Source organism: Solanum stenotomum, chromosome 8, assembly GCF_019186545.1.
Source record: "Solanum stenotomum isolate F172 chromosome 8, ASM1918654v1, whole genome shotgun sequence".
In the NCBI taxonomy this organism is placed as follows: domain Eukaryota; kingdom Viridiplantae; phylum Streptophyta; class Magnoliopsida; order Solanales; family Solanaceae; genus Solanum; species Solanum stenotomum.
This window is the reverse complement of record NC_064289.1, coordinates 60,097,562-60,116,420: the sequence shown is the minus strand read 5'-3', so window position 1 is coordinate 60,116,420 and position 18,859 is coordinate 60,097,562. Positions and strand designations below refer to the sequence as shown.

The 18,859-nt window shown below is 34.6% G+C and overlaps 2 protein-coding genes across 2 annotated transcripts in view; one reads left to right on the top strand and one right to left on the bottom strand.

Annotated features, from left to right (window-relative positions):
- Positions 1 to 70: 70 nt before the first annotated feature.
- LOC125872907 (sodium/hydrogen exchanger 2-like) lies at positions 71 to 9,213 on the bottom strand. The gene is made up of 15 exons (XM_049553701.1): positions 9,136 to 9,213; positions 7,961 to 8,149; positions 6,917 to 7,035; positions 5,828 to 5,925; positions 4,767 to 4,826; positions 4,078 to 4,124; positions 3,783 to 3,977; positions 3,069 to 3,115; positions 2,037 to 2,103; positions 1,829 to 1,929; positions 1,617 to 1,718; positions 1,377 to 1,515; positions 1,230 to 1,292; positions 849 to 932; positions 71 to 482 (listed from the first exon to the last, which is right to left on the bottom strand). The coding sequence occupies exons 2-15, from the start codon at positions 8,129 to 8,131 to the stop codon at positions 171 to 173; spliced, it is 1,605 nt and encodes a 534-aa protein (XP_049409658.1). The 5' UTR covers positions 8,132 to 8,149; positions 9,136 to 9,213; the 3' UTR covers positions 71 to 170.
- A 4,554-nt stretch (positions 9,214 to 13,767) lies between these two features.
- The window catches only part of LOC125874053 (protein TRANSPORT INHIBITOR RESPONSE 1-like), a 35,093-nt gene continuing 30,001 nt past the window's right edge, over positions 13,768 to 18,859 (top strand). The window contains exons 1-2 of the mRNA XM_049554859.1: positions 13,768 to 14,396; positions 16,834 to 17,335. Of these exons, the coding sequence (XP_049410816.1) occupies positions 13,909 to 14,396; positions 16,834 to 17,335 (990 nt within the window). The 5' untranslated portion in view covers positions 13,768 to 13,908. The remainder of the gene's footprint in view (positions 14,397 to 16,833; positions 17,336 to 18,859) is intronic.

The window sequence follows — 18,859 nt, the reverse complement described above, 5'->3', positions numbered from 1 at the left end:
ATAATAACCAGTCTCGACATTGTATATACAATGTAATTTCTAACCAAGAGGACTTGGATGACTCCCCCCTTTCGTCCCCTTAGCTCCGCCCTTGATCATAGTTAAAGAACTTTACGCTGAAGTCAGTAAGTTTAACAGCCAATTCAAGAAACTCTGCTGCTTTTACACTGTCAATATTGATCACATCCTCCCTTTGACAACTCAGGTGCATCGGGCACGAATCCCCTGCCTCCAAATAGGGGTCGCATAAAAGCATCATCGAACCTTCTCCAATGGTTATGAATAGTGTGAGAAGGCTCCTTCAGTAGAATGCTCAAACTAGATGGTCGTAAGGGATCAACATTTTCCATCTCTACTTCAACTTCTTGCCCGTTAGAGAGAAGTGGGCGTGCAAACGATTGTTCCGAAGAGATCAGGTTGTTGAAACCTTGTGATGAAGGCAACAAGAACCTTACAAGAGGTTTGGTTATCAACCCAAACACCTAAAAGGGGTCAAAACAATTAGATTTAGCTCAATCAAAGTTAACTCACTATAACTTCTACCTACTTAGTTTTACTATGGTCGAGATGAGTTTATATGGAGTAACATGGTCAGTGATGATTCATATAGCCGACACCAACTTGTTTAAGACTGAAGTGTTGTTGTTGTTGTAAATGAAGAATGTCGACTTGAGAACTTTCCTATTGTTTCATCTCATTTTGGGGTAAGGGCTAGCAATGACGGATCCAGGATTTTCACAAACGAACGTCAAAATATAAAAAGGTAAACACACAAAAAAATCAAGGGGATTCAACATATAGTATATATACATAAAAAAAAGAGCTGGAGAAAGGAAAGACGAAGTTACCACTGTACTGAAGAGGACTATTGTAATTGTGCTGGTGATCATAACTGCATTTCCTGGTTGTTGGGTGTGGCCAAACCTCGTAAACTGCACACAGGAATCACACTTCAGTAAACGCGACGTCACTTTTAAAATACAAATACATTCTTTCTGAAAAAGCCTTTAGTGAGAAAGGAGTAAAAGAGCACATTGCAGCAGAGATTTGCACTAATATATTTAACTAACAAGATATGTTTTCAGTTTTCCGTATCCTACACTCACTTATTTCGGGCAAACAAAAAACAAACTGTAACGTACTGAAAATTCCAATTTTATCGGATTGTCTCCAAAGGACACATGTGCTATACACATTTTAGAAGAAGAGCTGATCAGTTAATAATGGACCTGGTTATAAGCCAATGCCATGGAAACAGATCCTCGCATTAAACCAGCCCACCATATTGTAACCTGTGAAGTTGATGATTTATTATTATTCCGGCAAGATTTAGCAACACCGGCTGCAAGGGACTAGGACAAAAAATGAGATATAACCTGTTGTTTGAGATCAAACTTGTCATGCTCAGATCGCTTCAAGCAATTGGATAACAGAGACAACGGGAACACAAAACATGCCCTTCCAACCAGAACCAGGCCAAGCAAAGCAGCGCTTATCCCAACAGATTTTCCAGGACTATGAAATGGAAAATCCACAAAATGAGAATTAAATTAGATTAAAAAGGCCAATAAATGGAACTCAGAGACACAATTTATGAAATGGATATGACATCTTACCTGTCTTTAACGAATCTCCATTTCTCAATATCTAAGGCATCCATACCAACATAAAGGAAAATGAAAATCTCCGCAATAAATGACAGTGTTGCAAAAGCATGTCTGTGAAAAAATAAAATTAGTTAAACTAAGAAACACGTACATAACTTCTTTGAGAAGTTCCTTAAGAAGGATAAAGACGTTCGGAATAAGTGATTTTTGAGTAAGCATACCTTGTTGTCACTTTAGAATTAACAGTCACATTATGCCAGGTATAGTGTGACATGACAATACCACAGATAAATACTGTAAGAATTCCACTTAAGTCAAACAGCTGAAAGGTAGGGACAAATGATCACAATCAATAATTACACAAACTACATCACGTAGAGGTAACAAGTTTTAACATCTGTACAGCTATTCAATTGTACAGAAACTTACTTCTGCCATCACATATGAAAGGTAAGCCATGAGAATCATGAGAGCAACTTCACGATCAGTTGAGTGCCTACAAGTGGAATGGACGGCTTTTAGAGTTACAAATGCCAAATACATATAGATATATACACGTTGATACCCAAGGAACACAGATTCTTAACATCCAAAATCCTCTTTAAAAGTCTTTTCCTAAATCATATTTATAATAGGTCCAAACTCAGTATTACTACATCGAATCAAGATTCCTCGACGAGACTCACTACCTTGAATAGTTAGTCCCCTGTGTCAGAATGGTAACTAATATCTCAATTTTTATTAGGAACTAGGAAACCAACTATCTCACAGTGACTACAAATAATATTGGCATTATCAGAAAAAAATGCAAAAATTTTAAAGCAAAGAGAAGCTTTCAGGAATTAAACTTCACGGATATCACTGATTAAACTCAGTTTAATTTGTAGTAGGAAAAACAATACAACAACAATATACCCAGTGTAGTCCTACAAAATGGGGTCTGGGGAGGATAGAATATACACAGACCTTACCCCTACCTCGGTGATAGAAAGGTTGTTTCCGATAGACCCTCAACTCAGGAAAAAAACAGTCCAGAAAAAAGAGTAACAAAAGTACAAGAAACAACTGATAATAACAAAAGCAACAAGTAGTAACAGAACAGTACTTCAGCAAAAACAATACGATAATCAAGGTACAAGGAATCAACAGATAGTAACATGAATTGAAGGACAAGAAACTACAGGAGCAGTAGGAAAAACAACAATAATTAGAAAAAGGCTTTGCTGTCAAGGGCCAGTATGTCAAGAAAAAAACTCCTATAGTAGCTTATGACATTCAATAAGTGGGAATTTTCCTAGCTCTGTAATCACTTTTTCTTGTCTTGACCGGTAAGCCAAAAACTTGCGCCTTGAAGAAAATCAGATTAATTAATAATTGGATACGAAACGAAAGACATATAATAGTAAACAAATTAATAAATTACAACTATAAGAAAGAAAAATGGAATGAAGACAGGCTAACCTGCCAAGATATATCTTTTTTATTAGGTACGCACTTAGCAATCCAATCTGCATTCAAGAGCAAGATGTCGTAAATAATGATAGATGGTTAGCATAATCTGATCAAACGAGGGAGCTGGAAAAAAACAGAAAAAAAATTACCTAGTTCTAACATCATTGCTTAAGAGATCAGAAATTTTCAGACTTGCTCAAACAGGAAAATACAAAGGCATTACAGAGGAAATAATAGATGTCATGCCAATGAATACAAATTCTTATACAACCAAAAAAAAAGAAGGTTAATACAAGTCAAATAATGTCAGCTGTTTTGGCATCACTGAAAAGAGAAATGGGATCCATTTCCACAAGATAGTGGAGCAGAGCGAAAAAGGAAGCCCTAGGTAATGCAACTATAAATCTTATGGAGAATTTGATCTTGGCACAGGTTGAACATTGCGATATGCTTAACACATGCAAATCGGATAGTAAGTGGTGTTCTCATGGATGGCAAACAACAACAGTATGAAACAGCTGTTAGTACCCTGTGGCCTGATGAGAAAAAGGGAAAGTCTGCTGAAGAGGGACCCGTGTCTTATTAGCTCGTCGGTGAGAAAATAGTTTACAAAGGATGATCAGTCACACTGGGACTGAGACACGGGCCAAACTTCTAGAGGACAAACGTAGAAAGGATTGGCAAATGCGCGTAAAACATAAAGCAAGAAAGTGAGCTACTTACCAAAACTCCAAGGAAAGTGCTTGCAAGAAACAGGTAGAGAAAATTTCCAGTGAACACTAAAGCAGCCCTTGAGTTGATGTGGGAGAGGTCCAACTTCTGGATCGCATTAAAGAGCACCACAGATGTTGCATCATTTACCACCCCTTCCCCAAAGACTAGACTATAGAGTCGAGGCGTCTCGTCCTGATTAAGCACCTGAGAATTAAACTCATAACATTCAGTTTACACAAGTTGCTAACTCAATAATTATCCATTTTACCACAGTACAGCCGCAACATTTGGAGGAAATCCATACCTGCAAGGTGCAAACAGAGTCTGTTGCTGAAAAAATTGCTCCAATCGCTACGAAAAAAGTATTTGAAATTATCAGAAGATAAGAGGTCAAAATCAATTTACAGAAAAATGCCATCCGCAGAAAGACTGAGCTTAAATTTTATCCATATCATTAAATCAAATTATTATATGACGATTACTTCTTAGGTTATGTTGCTCGAACTCTTCAAAAATGTTGTCACACCTGTGTCGAATCCTCCAAAAAGGCATTACTTTTGGAGGATCCAAACATGCACATGTTGACATTTTTGAAGAGTCCGAGTAACATAGTTCTTACGCACTCAAATCCAGACTAAGAAAATACTCTCACAAGGTTATGATACCACGGTGGCAGAGGTGGAGTCCCGGTGAGAGATAAGGGATCCAAGAAAACACAAAGAAATTACAGGTGGAAGTCAAACTCATAGTTTAAAATATCTTTTGAAACTTTTTTACTACTGCATAGAAGCTTTCCTTGTGTTAATGAGATACTACAACCAATATATATATACATAAAACACAATATTTTGTTCCTAACCCTCATATTAGTCATTTTTTCTCCTTTGCTTACTCTTAAGCAAATGAGGCCCTGTTGTAACAACCAAAAGTATAACATCTACAAGTGATAACTGAAACATCAACTGCAATCGAAAGAAGAGGAAAGACTAGTACCGAGATAATCTCGTAGCTCCAGAAAGCCAATATCAAGCTTTCCCAATAACTCCTTTGCGCCTAAAACAAAATTTTCAAGTTAGGGCGACCAAGAGAGATATCCCATGTAAAAACTAAAAACAAAATCAACAACTAGTGAAATTCTCGAGGAGGAAGGACGAAAATGAACCATTGGTAACACCTGATAACTAGTAAATTATTTTTGGCTTCTACACGGTGAAGAATTTAACTATTTTTTTTTTTTTGATAATAGTAACTGTGTATTCACACCAAAAAGCCCATCAAGCAAAAGTTGATGGGGTGGGATTTACAACCCCTAAGGGCTTCATCGAGATAAAAGACTAGCTAGGAGGCTTTACAATTGNATAACTAGTAAATTATTTTTGGCTTCTACACAGTGAAGAATTTAACTATTAAGAAACCATTTTGCTGTATGCAGTAGAAGAAAGGACAAGACACTTGGAATATGCAAATACAGTAACCTTGATCTTCTTCTTTCTTTTTGTTCTTTTGAGAACGACAAATACACTATCCTTGATCATAAGTCATAACAGCTTGAGTAAAGCACCTACATGAATGTGCCTTTCAAATGAAGAACTGGAGGTGTTTTACAAGTTACAAGCACATTCAAAATCATTTAAGTCTGTAAATGTGCAAAATTGCATTCTAACACTGTGTTAAAGCATTTTAAAGAAATGTGAATATTTGTGACGTAAGGACAATGTTCTTGAGAAGAAATTTGGATAAGGTAAACATAGAAATTCTTACCTACTTCTTTAAGTTGCTCTACTAGATGCTGTCATACGGAGTTAAGGACATGTCATTCAAATGCTAATTCACATCTTCTTTAATTGATTCAGATTTCAACTAACTCTAGCCTAAGACCAACTCCCCCTCCAAGATCACTACAACCATTAATAAAGTAAAAATGTTAATATGAGAGTTCAACTTCAGCTCATTTAACATCGGAACAAGCGAAAAAGAACCTCGCTCCAGCTCCCTTTACACAAGGTATTTACTTTCTTAAGTTGACTGAAGAGGACTGAGAAAGTATGGCCTACCAAGTGATATGATGCTGAAAGATATCAATGTTCCGACGGCACCAAACAACATAATGGTCATAAAATTCCTGAAAAACTGCTTCTTTTTCACCTGAAAACTGATGAGGTGCAAATGCTGAAGTCAGTCTCATAGAATTTAACATCTAAAAAACTTGCAGCTCTTTTCTTTTTTGTTTTCTGTCTAATTGTCAGTTATCAATAACAACAGCAGGCGTTAATGTGGACAATCCTTATGTATACAGTATACGGTAAAAATCAGGCTCAAGACTCGGACCAATCAGGAAGTGAAACGTGGCAAAAGGAACGCATAGGAATTAGGACATGATCAGTAGATGATATGCATGGCATCTTTTCTAAGTGTGCTTGGTGGAAGCAGTCTTCTTTATACAAGATCTGGACAAGTGATCAGTGCCACATCCGTAAGGCCCATCTAGCTCCGAAAACATGAGATTGAATATTACTCGGCAACCGGCTAGAACAGGATCAAGAATATTGCCATTATGGAATCACTAACCGTTGCTTTATGATAATTAATGAGAAATTAATAGGTTTTATTAGAAGGGGTGTATTTCGTAAGTCTTGTCCTTGGACGTTCAGCTATAAATACTGCATGTATCTTCTGTTAGTAATGATGAGATTCTGATCATGACACAAGTCTTATACTATCATCTTACTTCTATTTTGTCAAGATACTAAGCTCCTTTGTTATAAGGAATTACCAATAAAGTCAAGATACCTGGTGATAGCTAGAAGATCTAGAATTCAGGCTCTTCACATTTTCTAAACTGAAATGCTTCATTTTGTTATTTTCTTTGTCTTGTTCATACTGAATCAACAGTTTATAGCATTCTAGTCTTATACTTTCGTCAACTCAATCCATGTGTCCTTAGACCTCGCGTATAAATTCAAGTATTCAACTGTACCTTTTTTGGGCTAAACACCTTAGTCTAAATGTTCTTTCTCTTCCATATTCAGATTAGGGAGAACAAAACTTGTAATATGCAACAATGCAATAAACGAACTCAAATAACTGCGGCAACCCCATTAAAATTGACATGTTACTATAAAGGCAAGAAGAAAACAACTTACCCAGCATTAAATATGATGGGTGGCAGAACATAAATGAAGAAGAGTTGTTCGTCAAATTCTAAGAGATGAGAGCTCTTTCCTTTAGTAGTTAACAAAATGATGCCTCCTGTACATAAACCCTGCCACGAGAACAACAAAGATCGTCCATTGCAGCAAAATCCAAAAGCATAGTCCACTATAAAAATGTGTTGAAGAAAATTCACAAAAATATCATCATTCATGAACGTATATGCGTCTACACAGACTAAAGTTGTGGTCTAGCGGTTACAACTTTATTCTACACCACTTAGGCGTAGAGTTCAAATCTTACTAAGGGCATTCCTCTTCTAGTTCGTACAAGGAGGTAACATTATGCATGTAATGTGTGCATGGACTAAAATTGCAGCCTATTGGTTACAACTTCACGCCACTTGGGTGCAAAGTTCAAATCTTACTAAGGGTTTTCCTTCTTCTAGCTCGTATATATGGTAACATTATGCATGTATATGTGTTTTCTCAGGCTAAATTGCAGTACTGTGATTAAAACTTTACTTGGCGCCACTTAGGTGCAAAATTTAAATCTTACTAAGGGCATTCCTTCTTATAGCTTGTACATGAGGTAACATTATGCATGTATATGTGTGTGCTCGGGATAATATTGCAGCCTAGTGGTTATAACTTTACTCAACACCACTTAGGTGCAGAATTCAAATCTTACTAAGCGCATCCCTCTTCTAGCTCATAGATGAGGTAAATTATGCTTTATATGTGTGTGCTCGGGCTAAAATTGCAGTCTTGTGGTTATAACTTTACTCAACGCCACTCAGGTGCAGAATTCAAATCTTACTAAGCGCATCCCTCTTCTAGCTTGTAGATGAGGTAACATTATGCTTTATATGTGTGTGCTCGAGCTAAAATTGCAGTCTTGTGGTTACAACTTTACTCTAGGCCACTTAGGTGCAGAATTCAAATCTTAAAGGGCATCCCTCTTCTTGCTCGTACATGCGGTGTCCTTTATATATGTGCATCATACAACATTGATTCAGTATAGGAAAAAAGACTCACAATAACCAGAGCGGTGATGGAATCATTAATCCAACGACTCTCTTCAAGAAGATGACCAATCACAATGCATCCACAAAGAAGAGCCACAAACAGAGTTATGGAATCCACAGAAACCTGCTCATCATTCGACAATATACTCACCCCCAATCTCGCCACAGCATACAACCCCATAATCGCAACTAGCCACAACTGGTCAAGAAACACAACAATCAGTTCCCTCTGCCTGTTTCGAATGCATATTTCCAATTAAAAGAAACCAACTTTAATCAAGTACCAAGAGTTAAATGACTTGATAGTGTAAACAATTTTTACATCATCAGTGCATAAAACTTGAACCAAGATACAAATATATACATACTTTTCCAAAACAAAACATTTATACTAAGTTTGAACAAGAAGGCCGCCGCTTTTGCATTTTCACTTTTCCCAAGTGTCAGCAGGTTCAGTAAGTGCCTGGAAAAGGCGCCAGCGGATACTCCGCGTACTGTTTCATTCAACTACAATCCTTCATCTAAGTGGACTAAACACACAATAGATACAAACAAGTGTACATTCCTGACATTGCCACAACTATGTATAAATATTCCAGTAACTAATACGAGCTATGGGTTCAGTTCCAAGTTCAAAACCCATACACTTCAAATCATGACTTTAAAATCCATATACTTCAAATCCTGACTCTGTTTCTAATCACATGACATTATATGAAACAACAAATGACAATTAACAGTAAAAAAAAATCCTCTCTTTTTAACCCATTGGCGCAAACAACAACTTCTTCAAATGACATTACACATTGAATATATTATATACCCTCCAACACACGTAATCTTCGCCCATTTCCACCACCGCCGCTCCTACCTTGTCTAGATTATATACGAATACTTTTAAAATACTCCCTTTGTTTCAATTTGATGGTATTTGTGTGTTCTTAAACTAAACATACTTAAAATTCACCAAAGTATTTGCATACTATATAAAAAGATGAAATAAAATAGTCACCAAAAAAAAAAATACATTCTTTTCTAAACGGACTAAAAATAAATAACCCTTTCATAACAGAACAGAAATACTCATAAAATTACCTTTCAATTTGTCGAGCAAATGCAGAGGCAAAATCACAACTAAATGAATGAAAAAAGGTTTAAAAAAAAGTGAGGTAATAAAAACTTTACCTTTTAATTTGCTGAAAATCTGCAGTTTAGCAAAATTTTAATTGTATGAAGACAATTAAGAACAAAGACTGAATTTTTATTTTTTTTATTTTTTTGCTTAAGGAGGAAGGTACGAATGAAAAAATAGAATTAGAAGCAAAGTTGGAAAAGGATGTTTTATATACTTTATAGTTTTTATAACTCTTTTAAGTAACCAAAAATATGTGTCTAACTTTTTTACACTTGTGATGGTCCAAATTTATTATTTGCTTCCTTAAATAGAGGATTCGGATAAAAATGGAACTTAATGTTTAAAATTGACTCTAAATACTGAGAAATCAAAATAAAAAAGTCAAGGAAATAAGATTTGAAATTGACTAGTAGTTAATTTTTGTTCTTAAAATAGCAATACATTTAAAATTTTACTAAATTTTATATATAACTAATTTATAATTAATTTGAGTACATGACTAGTGCTTATGGTGAAAGTGAATGAGTAGGAAAGCAAAAAAAGTTAGTCAAAGTGTAGAAGAACTTAGTCAAGTTATTATTACTCCTACAATAGTTCCGCAAAAGTGTGACAAATTCATAATATTTTTTTTTAATAATGATGAAATTATTATTTTAATAGATATCTTTGATGGATAGATGCCTGATCCACTGAATAAAAATATGAAATGTATGAGTACAATATACTGATATAGAATAAGTGTTTCGTTAAAAATAATGCATTTGAATAAATTTTATTTTGAATTTTAACCTTAAATAACTTTGAAAAAAGAGGGGTAAATATACCATTTTGGAATAGTAATTATCACGGGGTTGTTTGTAAAAATTATACCATTATTTTGGTCCAAAAATATATACATGATATTAATATTAAAAGTTAATTTCACAGGAACGATTTTATCTTGAAAATAAAGGTTGACAAATCGTTTTACAAAAATCCTTAGCTTGAGTAAAATAAAATAAATATCAAGTGTAAAATAAATATAATACAGTAATGAATAAATCATATTAAACACGATGGAGAAGAAGAACTGTAGCAACAATAAATAATATGATAATTGAAATAAAAAATAATAATATGTGTTATTATAATTGAAGAATACGATAGTTGAAGGGTACTATCAATAACATTGATAAGAAAACTAGACAAGGTTTGACTACCTATTAATGTTCTACCCTAATCATAAACCTTCATATATCATGTCATATCCTTCATAAGTTGTAGGTGTATCGTATCTTGTCTAACCTCTCCCCAATACTTCTTCAGCCTACCTCAACTTCTTCTCAGATTCACCATGGCCAACCTATTACACTTTAGCACACAACCCTTACTGAGACGTGTGTATCTTCTCTTCATATGTCCAAATCAATATTCCTAGAAACAAAAAAAATTTCACCACAAATCAATGAAAACTTATGTCGTAAAACATAACTTTTTCACTGAACCAATTCACTAGGAAGATGTATGATCAAAATATATTCTCAGTGAATTCATGAGAAACTTCTTACTTTTTATGTATGAAAATATTATTATTTTTCCTGTTTTCATCGATTCAGTGAAAAAATTGATGAAAATAACTATTGAACATTTATCATGAAAAAATTAATAATAAAATAATATTTTTTTAGTAGTGCAACTCAATTTTGCTTCCAATATTAGAGGCATATATGGTTAAATATTTCTTTATTTTTAATTAAAAAAATTATGTTCAAACCTTAAATATAAAATCATTTATATTAGAAAAACACTCAATCTTCATATACAAATCTACAAACATAAATCAAAATTAATTAAATTATAATATATTTATCGAACATCCAGTGAAAAATCAACTAAAGGAAAAAAAGTATATCTAGTCGTGCATAAGTTAGGAATCATGAGATTCTCCAAGCGCCATTTTCATCTCATACAATAATAACACTTTAAATACATTTGGCAAAGAAAAAAAATTAATAAATAGAAAACGACCATTCACTAATGCTACAACCCCACAATGTGTGAATTGATTTGAACTATTGCTTTCATCTTCACTTTTTTAGTTTTTTTTTACAAGAATAATAATTAAAACAAATGATTTGGTTTGAAAACAAGACCAATTTTTTGAAAAAGTATTTTAAAAAATTATTTTTTTCAACATTTAAACAAATTTCTAACTACTTTTTACTATATTTCAAAACTGCTCTTTAAAAAGGAACAAAAAAATCTCAATCATGCTAATTAATACAATAAAATCTTTTGTGTTTTTAGTTATAGTCATAGACGATTCAAAATCATTAAAAATAAATAAATTAAGTTACCAAAAAAACAATTTATATAAACATTAAAAAAATTCTTATTAGAATTGTTGAAATTTTTGAGGCCGTAACTAACCATCTAACTAGCTTCATCCGTAATTATTTGAATAAGTTTCTTCACCTTTTCAAGAAGAATATTTGTTGTTTTATGTTTCAAAACTTCTACATAGGACTTTTAATTATTTTTAAATTATTATGTGTTAATTATATATAATGTATAAATTAACAATGTCATAAGTTTCAACATTATCAGAAATTTTAGAAATATAAATTCACGCAATCGTATAAAAAAAGGGGTTAATCAGTAACCTAAAATAATAATAATGTAATACACTTCTAATATTAACTTATATTATATTTTAAGAGATTCAAATTATGTGAATTTTAAATAATATTTTCATCAATGTATGAAAGATTCACAATTTATAGCACGCCATTATAATTCTAAAATATTTTAATTTTTTGAAAAATTGATTAAATTAACCCTCTAGACAAGTAATAGTAATAAAATTTTAAATACAAAAATTAATATTTTAATTATGTCTATCTTAAATCATTTCAAATTATAATGTGCAATTAATTACTTTTAAATCATTAGATTCCTTAACTTTCAAAAGCCAAAATCTCTTACTTTTCGTCTCGTTCCATTCATTGAACACGTGTCCATTCATGTACAATGACATGATTGTCCCCACATAAAAAAGTAACCCAAACACTTGACTCATCTTAACCATGGTTATAATTTAACCCAACACATTTCCACCTCTTTTTGTTTTTCTTCATTTAGACGTCGTTTGATAGCTGGTTTGGAAGTGAGTAGTTATACAAATATTAAATTTCACATGTAAGTAATATTGTATTTAATAGTTGGTTAAAAGATACTAAATCAAACTCTGAATTATCGTAAATATTATACAGAACTCGCTGTCATACTTTTAGGATATTAGTGTCCTTTGCCGTCCAAAAAATAGAGCATATATATCCTTTATATTAACGGACATACACATGTCATAATCTTATCCATCGACCTGACATTTATTAAATATCAATCGACAGATAAGATTGTGCCACGTGTCCCTATTTAGTCTTCACTTAGTAGTGTTTGGATGGCCGAGACATCAATGTCCCAAAAGTATGACAGAAAGAATCTGCATACCATTTATGATAGTTCAAGGATATATTTGTCCTTTTTTCCCTATATTAAATATCAAATATAGAAAATATTTGTTTTAAAATATACTAAATAAGAAAATAACACATAAATATATTATATAATATAAACAAAACATAAAATGACACAAACATTAAAAGGTCTTATCCGTCGATTCGATATTTAATAAATGTTGGATCGACGGATAAGATTATGACACGTGTATATCCATTAGTATAAAAGATAGATATGCTCTAACTTTTGGACCACAGAGACACCAATATTCCAAAAGTATAACGAAAGATATCTCCATACCATTTACGATAGTTCAGAAATATATTTGTCCTTTTTCCCTATTTTCTTTTTGCATTAGTCATTCTCACTCCCTTTCCCTTCCTCACAAGTCTCCAATCATCTCCTTTCCTCTCTTTAGATTCCATTCAACAAATCAAAATCATAACTTTATTACCCCCACCCCCTTTTCCTCCCCTCCCCCTCCTAGTGGATCGATTATAAATTCACGTAAATTTAACAAGTATAAATAAAAATAGTGTATATATTATTTTTTACATTTAATTTATGAAATTATATTAAATGTTATTATTATACATTATACAATTCACGTAATAGTTGAAATACGATAATTTTAAATTGTGAATCAATTTCTACTCATATTATTATAATATTAATTTAAAATCACGATGAAAGCATAATAAATACTTATTTATAATCGATTATTTACCTCTAATACTAAATGTATAATATGTATTAGAATATAATAATTAATTTTCATGATAAATTACATCGATATAGTATAACTAGCTAATACATACAAAATTGACTATTTTACTATTGTTATTTTTCTTTTTATCTTGCTTTTGAGAACATATTTTTTTTATCCGAGGACTTTAAAAAAAATATTTCTATTTATATTTCACTTATAAAATTACAATAAATATGTTATTATTATTATAATCTATATCAAAAAATATTTATCATAATAAAATATAAAATTTAAATTTTGAATCCGCTCGTTCTACTCTTTTCCTGCACTCATCTAAACCCATGGTTAAAGTTCAACCTCACGCCACCCCCTTCTTTACCCCCACCCCCCAAACACTGCTTTCCAACATCACAGCAGAGTATAACCTTATCTTCTCTGCAGTAGAAGTGTAGAACCCAACCCCCCTCTCTCACAAGTCTTCAAACCCACCTATCCCCATTCAACCCAACCACCCCCATATCCTCTTCTTCAGCTCCCACACATTCCCTCTCTAGTCTCCACAGATCTGAACTTTCATTACTCAAGATTTAAAGATTCTTGAAATTCTTGAAAAAAAATGTCAACTTTAGCACCCCATTTTCGTACAGTAATGGTGAACTCACTTCCCTTAGAAGTTCTTGAACACATCTTCTCCGACATAACTTCAGATAAGGACAGGAACTCAATATCCTTGGTTTGTAAATCTTGGTATGAAGCTGAGAGGTGTTGTAGGAAAAGTGTGTTTATTGGGAACTGTTATGCTGTTAGCCCTTCAATCTTGATTAGACGTTTCCCAGACCTCAGATCTGTAACGATTAAAGGGAAGCCACATTTTGCTGATTTCGATCTTGTACCTGAAGGTTGGGGTGCATATTTCTATCCATGGGCTGTTTCAATGGCGAAAGCTTATCCATTTCTTGAGGAAATTAGGCTTAAGAGAATGGTTGTTTGTGATGAGTCATTGGAGCTGATTTCGAAGTCGTTTAAGAATTTCAGAGTCTTGGTTTTACAGTCTTGTGAAGGATTTACTACCGATGGACTTGCTGCCATTGCTGCTAACTGCAGGTTTATCTAGCATTTTTAGCTGTTTTCTTGGGTAGATTACCCTTTTCTGAGTAATGGTGAAAAAAGTCTTAATCTTTGCATCTGGGGTTAACTGTGCTTGTTTGTAGCTGAGGGGTTGAGGAAAGTTTTAATCTTTGCATCTGGGGTTTACTGTATTTGTTTGTAACGGTGGTTAAGGAAATGGTATGTTTTTTAGAGCATTGTTGTCTGAGTACTCTAGTCGTTAATGGTGAAAAGAAGTCTTAACCTTTGCATCTGGGGTTAACTATACTTGTTTGTAACTGAGGGGTTGAGGAAAGCTTTAATCTTTGTATCTGTGGTTAACTGTATTTGTTTGGTATTGAGGGGTTGAAGAAATGGTGTGTTTTGTAGAGTATTGTTGTCTGAGTACTTTATTTGTTAATGGTGAAAAGAAGTCTTACTCTTTGCATCTGGGGTTAGCTGTTCTTGTTTGTAACTGAGGGGTTGAGGAAAGTTTTAATCTTTGCATTTGGGGTTGACTGTATTTGTTTGTAATTGAGGGTGGTTGAGGAAATGGCATGTTTTTTTTTAGAGCATTGTTGTCTGAGTACTTTAGTCGTTAATGGTGAAAAGAAGTCTTAATCTTTGCATCTGGGGTTAGCTGTACTCGTTTGTAATTGCGGGGTTGAGGAAATGGTGTGTTTTGTAGAACATTGCTGTCTGAGTACTTTAGTCCTTATTGGTGGAAAAAGTCTTAATCTTTGCATCTGGGGTTTACTGTACTTGTTTGCAATTGAGGGGTTGATGAAAGTTTTAATCTTTGCATCTGGGGTTAAGTATTTGTTTGTAATTGAGGGGCTGAGGAATTTAGTCTTAAGAGAATGGTTTTTTTGTCACGAGTCATTGGAGCTGATCTCAAAGTCATTTATTCGAAGTCTTGTGAAGGACTTACTACTGACGGACTTGTTGCCATTTCTGCTAACTGCAGGTTTATCTAGCACTTTTTAGCTGTGTTTTTCTTTGTAGATTACCCTTTTCTGGTAATGGTGAAAAAATCTTTAATCTTTGCATTTGGGGTTAGCTGTACATTTTTGAAACTGAGGGGTGAGGAAAGTTTTATTCTTTGCATCTGGGGTTGACTGTATTTGTTTGGTAGTGTGGGGTTGAGGAAATGATATGTTTTTTTGTAGAGCATTGATGTCTGAGTACTTTAGTTGTTAATGGTGAAAAGAAGTTTTAATCTTTGCATCTGGGGTTAACTGTACTTGTTTGTAACTGAGGGTTTGAGGAAAGTTTTAATCTTTGCATCTGGGGTTAATAACTGTATTTGCTTGTAATTGAGGGGTTGAGGAAATGGTAGGTTTTGTAGAGATTGTTGCTTGAGTTCTTTAGTCTTTACTGGTGAAAAAGAGTTCAAATCTTTGCATCTGTGGGGTAACTGTTTCGAGGAAATACTAGAAGGTTTTGTTGAGCACTGTTGTCTAAGTACTTTAGCCCTTACCGGTGACTTCATTAAATTATTTCTAATCTGGGATTAACTGATTTGACGGAATAGTAGGTTTTGTGGAACATTGTTGTCCGAGTACTTCAGCCCTTACTGGTTAGGATAAGTTTTAATCTATGCATCTGAGAAACTGTTCTTGTTTGTAATTGAGGCATTGGGGAAGCAGTGGGTTTTGTGGAGCATTGTTGTCTGAGTACTTTAGTCTTACTGGTGAGAAAAGTTCTAATCTTTGCATCTGGGGGTTGAGTGTTTCTTGTTTGTAATTGAGGGCTTGAAGAAGCAGTAGGTTTTGTGAAGCATTCTCGTCTGAGTACTTTAGCCCTTGAGATATTCCTCCCACATTGTGTGAACAATCTCTTCTCGTCGAGCATGCGTTTCCCGATCAGCTGACCTACAAGATGAAGCAACATTGTTAATCTCTGTCTCTGGTTGGTCGCTGATATTAAAGTTGGGGTTGTTATTACAAAAAAATTAGGGTAAAATTTGAAAATAAAATATAATTCCAACATTCGAAAGCGAGTTGGAAAACATGTTATAAGTTGTTTTCCAAATTTGATTTACAACTTCAAGTCGGCTTTGAACTTTTCATGACCAAACACTGGTTTTCAAATAAAGTGAAACATTATTCCAGAAAAAAGTAAATAATGTTTATGGCCAAATGGGTCCTTAGTTATGTCTGTCAGTTCATTCCTCTGTTTTGCTTGATTGGATGGTATTTCACGGTAGTTGGTGGAAAGAGTAGCAAGAATACCATAGCGAAGAAATGCCTTATTACTTTGATCCGCTTACTGGGCAAAGATGCAAGAGCATATACTTGTATAACTTGGCTACAACTAACGAAAGGGACGTAAGAGGGCACAATTTCGTCCACCTTTAGAAGTCCTCTTATATTTGGACCTTCTTTTGCTGCTATTCTTGTTTAGCGCTGGGAATAAAAACTATAGAAGCAATGTAACTCGTGATTTGCTGCAGGAACCTGAGAGAACTGGACCTGGGAGAAAGTGAAGTAGAAGACCTGAGTGGCCACTGGCTTAGTCATTTTCCTGATAGCTGCACATCGCTTGTGTCACTTAACATTGCTTGTTTGGCTTCTGAGGTCAGCTTCTCAGCTTTGGAGCGTCTAGTTGCTCGCTCTCCTCATTTGAGGACTCTTCGGCTCAATCGTGCCGTTTCCATTGAGAAACTTCCAAAGCTACTTCGTCATGCTTCGAAGTTGGTTGAATTTGGTACAGGATCCTACTCTGCTGACATGCAGGCTGATGTTTCTGAAGTTTTCGTAAATGTATCTCAAGCTTTTTCAGGCTGTAATCAACTCAAAGGCTTGAGTGGGTTTTGGGATGCTGTGCCAGCCTACTTTCCAACTATTTATCCAGTCCACTCCAAACTCACCTCTTTGAATTTAAGCTATGCTACCATTCAAATACCTGATCTTGGCAAGCTCATTGGCAACTGTCTCAATTTGCAGCGGTTGTGGGTAGGTTCTAGCTTGTGTTTTACTTTTGTATACTTATTGTGTGTTTTCAATAGTCATGGCTCGATACATAAACTGTTTTTTTTTTTTTGAGAAGGGATATATGAATGTGTTTGTGATAAAATAGATAAATTGATTGTTAGTTGTAAACACAGAAGTTTCCAAGAGAATAACAATAATCCTAACTTATTAATTGTCTTGCTGATTCTGATAACTGCCAGGGATAAATAAACAGCGTAATAAACTTCAGTGTATACTGAGATAACATAGCTAAACAATTAATGTCGAGTAAACTCATTGAATAATTTGCTGGTCTGCCATATGAAGAATAACTTAACGTTGAAGCTTAGTGTTGCACGAATCCTACACTCTGACAATTCATGTTTACTTTCCGAGTTAGACGCTTCCATTAGTTTTTAAGCTCTTCTTGTCCATTGGCTCTGTTGCATAATTGGTTATCCAGCTTACGCTTAAGGCACTTGGAATGGATGTGATTGCAGGTGCTAGATTACATTGAAGATAGCGGTCTTGAGGAGATTGCCAACACTTGTAAGGAACTTCAAGAGCTTAGGGTGTTTCCGTCTGATCCATTTGCTCCAGGACCGAATGTATCCTTGACAGAGCAAGGCCTTGTAGCTGTCTCAATGGGCTGCCCTAAGCTTCAGTCAGTTTTATACTTCTGCCGCCAAATGACAAATGACGCCTTAGTTACTATTGCAAGGAATCGTCCTAACATGATCCGATTTCGTTTGTGTATTATCGAGCCTCGAACTCCTGATTACTTAACCCTTGAACCACTTGATACTGGTTTTGGGGCCATTGTGCAACACTGCAAGGAATTGCGGCGACTTTCTCTTTCTGGCCTTCTTACAGATAGTGTGTTTGAGTACATTGGGGTCCATGCTAAGAAGTTAGAGATGCTTTCCTTAGCTTTTGCGGGGGATAGTGATCTAGGCCTCCACTATGTTCTCTCTGGTTGTGAGAGCCTTCGTAAGTTGGAGATTAGAGACTGCCCCTTTGGCGATGAGGCTCTGTTGGCTAATGCTGCAAAGCTGGAGACAATGCGATCCCTTTGGATGTCTAATTGTTCAGTAAGTTTTGAAGCATGTAAGCTGCTAGCCCAGAAGTTGCCAGGACTTAATGTTGAAGTTATAGACGAGAGGGGTCATCCGGATACGAGACTAGAAAGCTGCCCTGTTGAGAAACTTTATATATACAGGACAGTGTCAGGAAGGAGGTTCGACACTCCTGGTTTTGTTTGGATTATTGATGAAGATGCAGCATTGACTCCATATAGCAACGGGAATTGCTCTTTGACTTCTTAGGAAGACTTCAGGTATAAGTTCTATGTTAATCTTTCACCCGCGTTTACTTGCTTGAGCCTTGTAGTTGCAGTGCTGGTTATGGTGGCAGTGAAGTGATTTGACCTTTTGTTGATCGACTTCGCAGCTATTAATTAATAATGAGTTTGAACTCTTCTTGTTGTGCTATATCAGCAAGGACAGCTATTGTATTTTTGGGTTGGAG